Source organism: Anopheles funestus, chromosome 3RL (genome assembly GCF_943734845.2).
Source record: "Anopheles funestus chromosome 3RL, idAnoFuneDA-416_04, whole genome shotgun sequence".
Taxonomy (NCBI): Eukaryota; Metazoa; Arthropoda; class Insecta; order Diptera; family Culicidae; genus Anopheles; species Anopheles funestus.
The window spans coordinates 939259-952072 of record NC_064599.1 but is presented as its reverse complement, the minus strand read 5'-3'; the positions used below and the strand labels follow the sequence as shown (position 1 = coordinate 952072).

General features: G+C 46.2%; 1 protein-coding gene across 2 annotated transcripts in view; it reads right to left on the bottom strand.

The window, feature by feature from the left end:
* LOC125771097 (capon-like protein) overlaps nucleotides 1–12814 on the bottom strand; it is a 62080-nt gene that overhangs the window by 43503 nt on the left and 5763 nt on the right. For both annotated transcript variants that reach the window (XM_049441322.1, XM_049441323.1), the window contains exon 2: nucleotides 10829–11376. In XM_049441322.1, the coding sequence (XP_049297279.1) occupies nucleotides 10829–10933 (105 nt within the window). In that variant the 5' untranslated portion in view covers nucleotides 10934–11376. The remainder of the gene's footprint in view (nucleotides 1–10828; nucleotides 11377–12814) is intronic.

The window sequence follows — 12814 nt, the reverse complement described above, 5'->3', positions numbered from 1 at the left end:
GCAATGTGCTACGTCGTCGGTCGATTGCAGCACACACTTGCAGCGCGTGCAGCAGTAAAGCACGGAATGCAGTTTCACTTGCGTTTTGGAAGACAGCAGCGATGCAGCAGCAAAGCGCGCGGACGGACGATACTTCACGATTAATTAACGCGCAAAGCGATGCTACTTGGTGGTACGCAAATCAGTTCACCAGCCTTCATTAGACGCTTATTAGAAATGGGATTTATCGCTCCGCTTGAGAAGAGTATGAAGCGGAATCTCATTAAATTTTATTGGTTCTTACTTACAAACTTATCAGCCAGTTTTTTTTCTTCTAGGGTTCTACGTTTTACTTTAAAAGAAATTATAGCAGCACCGCCTATTACACAAATTAACATTATTTATTCTATTTCCTTAAAAAAGAGTATTTTCCACAAGTACTTTAATGGAGTATTATCTAATAATATTACCTTCAAGCATCAAGATACTATTATTTAACAGAGAGTTCCATTTCAAAGACAAGGAAAATGTGTATATTGCTGTTTTGTTGTTACTTAAAACAAGTATTCAACTTACTGAATTTTCCCATGCAAGATAAATGGTTCGCTTCAAATTCATTCCGTGAAAAACGAAATAGCGAAATTCAACACTCCCAACAAGTAGTGATTAAGTGATGAATTCACTTCCATTGCAATACACATCCCATTTTCCCACATCCCACAAGGTAAACCTTCCGACCTTTTATGTAGCAGGAAAAAAAACCAATTCCAGCCGGTTCCATACCGGGAGCTTTAAGTGGTAATAGAAAGCATTTCAAAAAGATCGACCCTATTCTGTTCGCTATTTGCCTGTTGCTTTTTAACGCGCATTCTAGCGAATAAACCCATTTCCGAATATATGCTGCTGCTGCTGCGTTGTGGAACGGAATCGCAAACAAAAGGCTTCCAACATTACTCTTGTTATTCGGCACGGGAACTACTTGTATGCAACAGCACGATGGCACAGCAACGCGACGTACGCGAAAAATTGCGGCAACTAAATGTAACTCCAGTGCACCGCGGTGGTACTATTTTTGCATTCTCACCTGCACCGGGACTCGCAAGCGAATGTAATGTACGCTCTAGCGAACAAGCCGATTCTAGCCCTTTTTTTATTTTGGTGTTGCCTTTGACAGCCCACAGCTGCCGGGAGGGAGTTTGTACAAGGGTGGGACAAACAGCGAAAGGAAATGCATATTGGAAATCGAATAAAAATGGGCAAGTCTTTCTATTCTTTCCCCTTTGCGCTCTGTGCAGACGACAGCTGCATACGGAATGGAGCGCGCGTACCATTGTTTGCTTCGTGCGGTGGCGCGGATTGGGAGTGTAAGTGTTGTTGGCTTCCGGAGTTTGTCCCGAGGCACTCTTTCTAAGCCCTCTCGGTGCGGGAAGACAATTAGTCGCATGCCCAGGTGCACTGAGTGAGGGGGAAGGAAAGGAGCCTATCCCATCCCGTTCCCCATCCACTGCCATCCACCTCCGATGGTGCATAAAGAGTGCAGCTGCATTTTGCAATCAATTTCCTATTTTTATTGCTTGATCGATTCGCGCTTCTGGTGGCTGGATGATGGCGAGATAGCCTCCGAATCCCAAAATGGGTAAATCGCCCACCACGTACATACATACTTCTTTCGCATGCAATTCCTCGCCCGATGGTCGGCTTTCGCTTATGCTGCAGCGGGTTTATTATTCATGGCCCATCGATGGGCAATCATGCTATCGATATTGGTCTATCCGTAGATTCGTCGGCACGATTGGTCGTATGGTCAGGCATAGTTCGACATAGATGCCCGGTTCAATGGACTCCAAGTGGAGGGAGTGGTTCTGGCATTTGACCATACCGGGACACTTTGAACGCCTGGCCGGGAAAACCTTTGTGCGGCATTATGGACGTTGTTATGGCTAACGATAATGCATTACCGTACAGAACCCTGTACTGAGAACCGTTTAAGCTGCGTGAATAATCAAATTTCAAGCTCAAGTAGGCTTGTTCCACGGCTACCAGCAGCGTGCTGTACTGATAAGAACCTTTGCTGATATGTAACAATAAATTATGGACAAACTCCAACGAGTTAAGTAAGAGGGTTATTTGTTGGAGAAATAGTTCCGATGCAAAGAAACAATACTCGAGAAGTATTTAAGATAATGAATCTACAAATATACAGATCAAACCCACTTGTTGTTTAGAGCATAAGGAGAAAAGAAAGAAAAAAATGCCCAACAACGGTTCAGTTGTCGACCACGAGACATAGCTTTTCCGAATATTCTCTAACGTCCTCTAAAGATGTCGTTAACAAATTATCGTCCTACTTGAAATGATTGGTACATAGTACATCGTGATGTCCCGTTTAATAGGCCTAGCTCAATCAAACTTTCTTCCTAGCTCTATGAGTTATCCGTAAGCATCCGGATAACAACAAATGGTCAACATTTTTATCTGGTTCTAATAGATCTTTAACCAGATAACAGACAGCGACCATAAATAGCTCCTCACTGTCTTGTTGAAAAGCGAAAAACAAATACACATCCTCACAAAACAGACTTTCCTATAGGTCCTTTAGGAACTTTCACTTGGATAGAATTTGCGCACCCCGTCCGATACTGACTGGGCGATGGTGAGATGCAGTGATTCAATCATAGATAAGAGTTGACCATCAAAAACAAGGCCGTGAGGAAGGAAAAAGGAAATGGTGGCGCTCTGATCGGCTAATTTGGCATCGGACGGGGTTGCTATAGTGCCAATCTGTTTCCCCAATGCCTTCGGGGTTTGCGGTCCAACTGCGTGAAGCGTTGGATGATTGCAAGCGAAAGCTGTCACAGCAAAGATATTAAAAAGGGAACCTGTCCAATTTTCGAAAGTCATTCGGCTGGTCCTGATTTATCCATTTTCGGCCTAGCCGTTGCACGTTCCACAGTTCAACGTCCAACACGTTCGCACGTCATTCTTGGCCGTCCTGAACCACCCGTCCGATTCGGCAATGAACTTCGCACATGTGCTCTGAAGCGATGAAGGATTAGATCGCTGCCATCGCTGGTTATGACACTGATGATCTCTCTCTCTCTGCGTACTGTCACTACCGATTCATCAAAGAAAGCGATTTGATCTGCCCGAACATAGTGAAAGCTAACCAATCCCTAGCGGAGAGTGATCTCAGGTGGCCATCGTAGCGTCGCTACACATGGCCTTCTTTAGAAGTTGTGTGAGCTTTCCAAGGTTTGGAATACTGCTGCCTACACACAAGGGCGCACACGATTTGGAAAAGAAAACTGGAACCCACCCCGGCAACATACGACAGGCGGTACTGCTTAGTGCGAAAATGGCAATACGCGAATATGCAACACCCAAGCAGTGTGACAGCTTCCAACGAACGGAACAAAGAAAACCTTCAATGTTTGCCGGAGTGGTTGTTGGTGGTAAATGGCGGCACACGCGAGCCTACTGCCATAGTTCGGCTTTTGCGTAAAAGGAGAGATATCCACTCCGCAAACTCCTTCGTTGGTCTTTTCGCCGTCAACGCAACTCCAAAGTCCGACCTCCCATAGGAGCTCCCCCACTACCAGCATCTCCCTTTCAAAGCGTATGGCTGTGTGGATGTATTTGAGTTCTGAGAAATGCATGTAGTACAGCCTCCTTCGCCATTACAAAGCGGTAGACCATTACACCACTCAGCACAAGAGCGGGTGCAACCAAACGAAAGACGTCCAAACGCTGCATGTGGCGCAAAGCTGGTAAAGCTGCAATAACGGGCAGCAAATGGTAAATTATTTTCCACTCTTCCATTCAAACGCTGCCTTCTTTTCGCCGTAGTCGGTCCTGCCTTGAAGGGCCTAACAAACATCGCCACGAAGTGCCTCAGGATCTCAGGGCTCAATTCCCCGATTCCCTTCGTACATTCGCAACAAGATTCCGTCTCGCGTTTTTTTTCTTTTCATGTGCATATGTATTCGAGCTGTTGGTTGGGGCTTTTGAGTGAAATGGCTGAAAAGTTGTGTGTTAGGACTTATGCTTTCGCAGCTCGTCGCTGTTGTCGTTGTGGCCCCACCACTGCAACTTCCCCCAATGTAGGGAGTTTGCACGCTCGTGTTGCTACAACGGATGCTAATGCTGCCTGTGGCCACCACGCTCTCCCGCACCATATGGGGGTGACTCATGAATTTTTAACTTGCAATGTTTGCGATACCCTCCGCTGGATATGGCAAACGTTCTGCGCCATGCTTTCTGGAGAGTTTGAAAGCATTCGCCCGGAGTTTCAATATGCTGGTGGTGGTTTACGAAGTTGCCAAAAAACACCCACAACCGTCCAAGGGAAGACCTTCTCCATCCAGCTATTATGATGTACATGGTTGACCTAGCGATAGGTGACGCTAAATCAACCCCCAGCTTCCTTCGCCCCGGAAACAGTATATGGAGGTTGAAATAGCTTAACTTCCGTCGTAAAGTATTCACGCGAAAGGAAGAAAAATTTCATATAAATACATTCTTAGCGCACAGAAAAGAACCAAAGAACATTTTTGCAAATAATCTTCTTCACCGTGTGGGTGCGTATCCCCTTGTACCACTGCAAACACTTTATTGTTTTACCGAAATGGGATATCTCCGAGATGGCTTGAGGTGCTGGAAAGATCGTTCTTTCGTTCGAGTAGGTTAAATCAAATCCCCTTCTGACGTGACCAAATAAAGACCGACTTACTTTGTAGCGATCCCTTCACTACAGATCCTTGTGTAAATCGATCGATTGGTAAATCAAAGCAGTATTGGTTGATTTTTTCTTTTGGATTCGAAAAAATCCCTTTAGCCCGCGGCTCTTTCACAACATCCGTTGTATGGAAGCTCATAAGATACTTCGCTCCGCCAGTTGTTCGCAGTCGGAACTGCTTCACGGCTAACGAAGATGCCTTGACATTGAAACAAACGGTAGTTACGCTTTTCCTGAACACTTTCCTCTTTCGTACCCCCGTCTCGTCTATGTTGTTTGTTTTCATCTTTCCACCCGGTTTCCCATCCGGCCTATGCCTTAACCGCGCAAAGGAAACGAACGCGACACGCGATGAACGAAGCCCACGGTTTACATTGCACCAGAAGACGGTTCTGATAGCCTGGGCAACGAGGCCGCTCGTAGGGAAGGCATGTCGAAGGCATTAAAAAACGGGATCTCATTCCCACACCGTATTTGTGCTGTTGTGCTGCACTTTGTTCGTAATTCTGCAATGGTTTGAAACTGGGCAGCAAAACGGTAGCGTAGTAACTGAGGCAGAACAACACCGTTGCTGTAGAACAAAGTGCTGCAGAACTGAACACTGCACACATTAGACAAACGTTATAAAATGTTTTTGAGTTGAGTCGAAATTTTTCTGCAATTAATTTTGAACGAGTGATTTTTCTACACACAACCTTACTTTATTATAGTTAGAGATTTCGTTTCTTTCTGTTGTTATGCTACGAAACTTTTGAAGGATATTTTTAGCATTGGATTTTTTGTTGTTGCTATAAATGCTCATTAATGCGACAGCATGTTACCCGACATGATTCAAAGAGCCATTTGAAGAATAGTGTAACATGTTGTAAACCATTCTGCCGAAGCATCTCCCCGGTAACTCCCTTGACAGTGGGGCCACTGGTGCTGGTGCTGGTGAACCTGTTTTTCATCGTGTTCTACGGGGGCCCAAACATCGGGCAGGTTTCATCCAACTGCCAGACGAGATCGAAGGAAACAGTGAAGGAAAATGTGTAATTGGGGTACTGAAGCGACAGAAAGGGAGGCCACAAAGGAGCAGAATGAAAAAAGGGAGAAGCGAAAAACCGTCAAGCGAAGCGTGACAACGAGATATGTTTTGGTTCCTTCTCGTTCGTCACTTGCCGGTCGCTCTCGTTCGCACAAAAAAGGCACAAAACAACCACCCCGAACGCAATCTGGAATGGGGCAAATCCACTCATCCACCCTACCAGCAGCACAGAAGAACTACACAGATGCTGAATCGAAGCGCAACGGTTCCGTTATCGAGCAGCAGCTTGCGTTCCCAACTTTTGCCTCCTGTCGCTAGTGTGGAGGGAAGCGATTCTCCCCAAGGTAGCTTCTTTCCCGTACAGCTCGAACCTGACGTTATTACGTGACTAGCGTCGTATGGTCGTGACTACTGGGTCCATCTACTATATAGTTGGGGAGGGGAAATATAACGCAGCAAGCCGCGCACAAACAGCGGATGGGACAAAAACGGGGAAACGAGATTGCGGAAGAAAATACGATACTGACCCGAAATTGGCCACCGTTTGGCCTGCGGATATTTGGAGTCATCAGAGAGAAAGAATCCATTCGGTTGAGATAGCACCTAATCACGTGGAGCAACAACAACAACAACAGCGCGGTTCGGCCTCGTGCGCCAGAGGCCTTATCATTATCGAAGCCCAACCGACCAGAGGAAAGTGCACATTTCATAATAATAGGTTATAAATTTCTCCCAATAAAACGACAATCCCCGTCCAATCAACGTCAGGCAGGTGATGGACGCGGCACCGGAGCGCGGGAAGAAAGCCACAGACGAATATTACAGGACGTCCGAGAATGATAATGCTCAGCGAAAAAGGATGCTCTTTTCATGGCTCGTTCACTTTGTTTTGGCATCCGAGTTACCTACCCCACCGGGTGGGAAGTGATAGCAGCGCAAGGAACGCAGCAAGGCAACGAGAATGTCGAGGCATATTGTTATTATCGTTATGAACCGCAATGGTGACCATCTATGGCGACCAACGGTAACGGTAAAATAGGAAAACTGGAAGCATAAAATTGTCACCAAACTGACAGCTGCAAAAGGGAATGGAGCCTGGCACAGCATATTGGCGCATTTTAGATAAAGCAGTTGGGAGAAGCGGCATCTGATGCAGTTCTCCGATCAACAACAACATGGCTGTATGGTCCATTTAGTTCCTACTCTAGAGGTTGTATAAAGTGTTCTTCGCATCGTCGTATAACACAAAGCCAGATTGCTTTTTGTTGGACCGAAGACTATTGAGCAGATCGATCGATAAAATTCATTGCATTCGACGCTTTGTGATGCTTTCCGGAAAGTTATTTATCGACGTATCGTAGGCCTCCTCCATGTTATTCGATCAATGAACGCGTACACGTGACTCTTTATCTACCATATGTAGCTAAACAAAGCACTCGGTTACATCCAACAACGGCAGCTTCGTTGTATTTCTTTCATGACGTTGTATAAGGCAATTCAGCGCCTTACGGATAGTTTTGTTTTTCTTTCCCGTAGTGGAAACAAATGGCGACCGTTTGACATATGGCATTCCTCCCATCAGTTCCGATGGGTGATTGGCAACTGTCAACTAATCACTTGCGAGATTCTGCTACTACTTTTTTGTAGTGGCCATTTGACACTAGATCGGTGAAATGCACGACCACGAATGCAGCCATATCCCGAGTACACAAAGCACGATAAAGCCCTGATCTTGTGTGATCGTTATCGGTGCATTAGATTTAATGGATTTCTTTATCTTTTTTTCCATTTCCCGCTAGATTCACTCGCCGCCGACATGTGTAAGTGAATGAGTTAAACTATCGAGACGAGTCGAGTTCGATCTGTTGTTCGAGCGGGCCAGGAATGCCTCCCATCCGTATCATCGTGTCAGTCGCACCAGCACGATGCCTTTGAAATGTGCGACGACTTATCCACATCGCATGCCCACCCATATCGGGAATGATTAAGGGCCATGAGTTGACTTTTTCTGGCCCCGTTCGGGTCACGCTGGGTCGACGATCCGACGTACCTGAAACCGTTCTATTTCGTTTCGTTTTATTTTCGTGGTCAATTCTGTTGCTTTTTTTCCTTGTGCCGTCCGTTTGATCAATTGAAATGATCGTTTTTACCGTCGAACGGTTCGCATTTTAAGTGCCATATATTGTGCTGGTATGGGCAGAGTGTGTGTATGTCGCAAAAGAATAAAAACTGAACCGTACCACCCGTACATTGGTTGAAGCAATGTAGAGATCAGTCCTTAACGCGATCGCAAACGGCGCAAATAAATTGGAAAAGAAGTTCCCTCACATTTCCACCCCCCCCCCCCCCCCCCCCCCCCCCCAAAACGGATGGGTCGAGATGAGGCCAGCCCTTTAATTGGCCTACTTGCGGGTTCGTCGCCCCAGCTTACAGTTGCACTTCTCATCATTTCCGCTTGCATCACATGGAATTATGGACGCGAATGCATCTGTGTTGAAATGTCACACGAATTATGAACCAGAGTGGAGTGTACAGGCTTGGTTGCGTGTTCTAGTGCTGGAATTGTATCTATTTGAAAACAACAACCGCGTAGAACGAGGTCACATCTCTATCATTGCCATAAAATGCCTTTATTTAGATACATTTGTAAGCCATCTTCCAGTGAAACGAAGACAAGTTTTTTTCATTCCCGAAAAATACCCCTTTGCTACATCATATCATGCATAACATGTGAAAAATGTATTCACGGTAACTTCCTCTTCTACATATACCTATCGAACGTTATTCCTCTACAGTTGGACATAAATTAATAAACAGCCGCGAGGGAGAAAACCATTGTACCGTAGGAAATTTTAAAAACACAACCGGACGAAATAATTCGTTTTCATTTTTTTACGATGCATGACTTGACGTTTCTCTCAGCAAGGAAAGGTTGATATACTCACACTGCGCTTTATTTATCTGCCTACAGTTTTAAATTCCTTTTTTTTTTGGTTTCGTTACAAACAACGTTAAAAAGAGAAATTAGTGGAATGGATGCAGTGGGAGAGGAAGAGCGTGAAATGAAAATGTTAAATGTATTACAGATATAAAAGAAAAACGACATCGAAAAGCCGGAGCTTTCATTTGTCGGAAGCACCCATTCCACGGTTACGAACTCGGTGCTGTCCCGTGCAATGCTGATGCTCCATGGTCAATTAGCAGCCGGCTAAAGTTTGAGTGCGTTCTCTGGAATTGTGATACCCCGAAATAATTCGTTAGTGTTTAATTGGCTCATCTTTCCAGTCTTTCGCCCATTTCGTTTCTACCGAGGGGACGATTTTTGTGCTTTTATTTTGAGCGTTTGTTTGGAGCCAATCAATCCACCAGCACCGCCACACCAATGGCCGATGGTACAATATGCAACCGAGAATCGAATGAATATAACAGCAATTATAAATGCAAAATACATAAATGGTTTGTCTGGTGGGGCGTCAATCGCAGTGACGGCAATCTGAAATCAAGTCCTCGATCCGAAAGTAGCGACCCCATTCTCTATCGGTCGTTTTTCATTGGTACACCCCCATTCGGCTTCACCATCACCAGGAACCAGAACATTCCGAGCATGATGACCGTTCGTCAAAGTCTAACAGCGAGAACGGGACACACCGAGAAGCAATGGTTATTCCGGATTCCGGCACTAGATTGAGGGCAGGCCAGGGCCATCGGGCCTGTTCGAAGAAATGGACCGACGACGGGTGGCGTTGTCAAGGGCGTCAAGGGCGTTGTGCAAATAAATCCATTGTAGGTGTGCTAGAAGAGGTGGCATTTACCCAAAGGACCACAACTCAAGCTTATGAGTTCGTGATACAGTTTGTCTACCATAGCACCAGCCTATCAACTTCCCGTACGAAACCAGTTCTAGATACTTTGATCGGTCGAATGCAACGCTCTGCATTTTAAAATGCACGCTACGCCCCAACCTGTAAGCTATTTTGAATTCCGGGACCTATAGCGGTACGTATGTCCGGGTGTATTTGGAACGAAAAAGATCGACCGCTAGACACCCTCTCGGGAAGGTCAGCAACGTCACCAACGGGGTGCCTACGGATACCAGGATCAAGTTAATGATGTCGACGCGGGGGTAGATTAGAGTGGGTTGGGTCAGGTCATGCCATCATCGAATGATCAATAGTTTCCAGTTAAGTCCATTAGCCCTTTGGAACTCTCGCGTTATAGACGCAATTAAGCTTATAACGAGATAGACTCCGCATCCAAGCGATAGTTCGAAGAAGCAATCGATCGACGGAGAAGCCTTTCCACAAATGCTAATGAGAGAAAGCGTCCAGAGTAGCTAAACATGTGGTGGGGATTTGGGCTTTGGTGAGGCGTTTGTATGTAAGAACGAGAAACTTGAGGAACTCTATCTCAGCATGGTGCAAGAACAACACCACCCGATATCCACACATGAACTTTTGAACTATCGATAAAAATAACTGGATAGTGAACTCTATATCACTCATATGGAGGCTGCTTCTAATGGTGACCCTTTCGCCCTTCGGGAGCATCACACGAAAGTCTTGCATGTTGAGAAATGATCAGACTCGTGTGACCTGCAGCATGGTATGTCTTGCCATATAACGTCACACAAACATAAACTCAAGTTTATGGAGTCGAATTTACGATAATCGTGCATAGGTACTTTCTTCGACTATCGAGCTACTATTGAAAAGCTTCACGGAAGAGGCCAGCAGCAAGACATCTAGTATGAGCTCGTGCATGCCGTGATTTGCCGTAAGGTATTAAGTGGTGCCTCAATTTTAGGCTATGTACGATCGCGTCTTCGACATCCTCGTTCGCATGTTTTCGTCCTTCTTTCTTTTATGCTGCTTGTCCGAATCGTTCGCGCACTCGAATCGTATTCAGTGAAGGATCATGCTTTGTCCTTCTGGTCATTCGTGTATGTGGTGATTTCAATGCGGCAAACAACGAAGGGAAACTGTTATGGACAGATTCAACACCTCTTTTTTGGTGACCCAACAGCAACATAATAATTGAATGATCCCTTACGCGTTACATTGCTAAAGGATTTGCTAGCGCACTCTTACCTTTGCCTGAAATGTCAGTCCATTGCCGTAGAATGCCTGCTCTGGGTACAGCGGAACCCGGATGTCTTGATCATCCTTTACCAGATCGTAAGGTTGAGAAGGCATGTTGATGTTTCTTCCGCCGTTGAGAGTAAATATGGATGGATTCTGCTACCTTCACACTTCTCGCTGGAACAACTTTGGCTTTCTCGACTGCCCGAGACTGCCCAAGCCCGCACTGGTTAGGGCTACAATATTTAGCGTTGGCTCACTTGGAACTTACACATTCATACACCATTCTAGCACCACCCTTTATGCGTTTAACACACAACGACACTCGCTATGCTTCGCTTTTCACGTTTTCACTCTTCACACGCACACTCGAACGGTTTTGGGCTTAGAACGTTGCGCTCGATACAACAACCCTGGAAGCCCACGCACGCGATAGCCCGAGCTACCCGAGAATCATCCCTAAAATTACGATACGATCCCGCTCAAGCTGATCTGCCGGAGGTTCTGGCTGCACAGTCCAACACACTCTAATGCTGTAATCGTTGGGCCGATGGGTGCTGAAATGAATGAAACGAGAAAACGCATCATCAGTACAACTTGGAAAGGGAGGGGGGGGGGATCCAATGGGGGGTGGGGGGAGGTCTGAGAGCTGTAAAATGTTTGAAGGGCAGTTCAATGATGGGGCTGCCGATCGGCTAAGTGTGAACGAACTCGAGCTTCTCGCAGCTGACGAGATGCGGTGACGCAGAGCGTCAAAGCACAGGGCCAGGGCCGAACCTATCTAATCAACAATGCGTGATGCTCGCACTGCTCCGTGAAGGGTTGAGCGGCCCTTAGTCGGTGATGCAGCAGCGTCAGTTTCGTTTCCTGTTTTCCTTTTTCGTAGCCCTTGCTGCTCGATTTTTCCTAATCCGGTTTTTCTGTCCCAGAACGACAAACTGGCTAACGGTCTTGGCGAGGTACGTGGTTCTTTCGTCAACCATGGTTACTCATGGTTACCGTATTCCGATTATGGCACAATTTATATGGCTACCATCCTGTCCACGCGCTCTCTCTCTCTCTCACTTTTCCTCCCACTGCCGCACTTTGCGCACGAAAACGTAGCGCCGTGGGGAATTTGGGAAGGATTCGTGCAGAAGTTTCCGTGCCTGCCACAAAATCCGCCATTGAAAATTTGACATAAAGAAATGCTTTGCCAGAGAAAAAATGGAAAGTGCCTGAAACGATGATAACGAGATTACAGAACTTTTCACTTAGGAAGTCAGAGCCAAGGGAAGCCATCATGTCCCCCTTTTTTTTACAGATACGATTGCCGATATCGGCAGCCCGTGCTCCGAGAGCAACTCCCAAATCCCACGTCACGATTATATCATAATGTATGTGCGCACCTTGTAATGAACCCGTACAAACCGTAAGGGCCGCGGGAGGTTAAGGGCACTGACTTCTTCCCGCACCCAGCTGATTAAAGATCGGAACGCCGGCCCGTAGAAGGCACGTTAGCAACAGCATACGTACAAAGAATGAAGCAATCATCCGTCGAATAAATTCTGTACGCCCCACAAAAACGTAACATCGCCTATGTACGATGGCTCTTCTCACCCTAACGAAACCGCAATGTATGCGGACCACCGCCAGCACACGTTGAGCCTTCCTTTCTGTGGAAGGCGGTTAAAAGAGCTTAGCCGTTTTTTCTTTGCTTCTCGCTTTTTTTCTTCTTCTTTTTGTAGCATAAGATTGGTTGCGACTACTCGCTGCGAGAAGACGCGCACCGCATAAGCTTCGAAAAAGATTAAGAACAATTTGTTCCACGAAACGGTGCAAAGAAACCCTTTTTGACGAAGAGTTGGTGGCTCTCGTTCCAGTCGCGCCTTCGAGTGCAACTGCACTCGCCGTGTGCTGCATACGATCAAAAGACCGGAAGATGTAGGTGAAGAAACAGGACGCAGTTACAGCCATTCCTGAGTCGATCGAGCTGTGTTTGCCAACGGTGCCTCG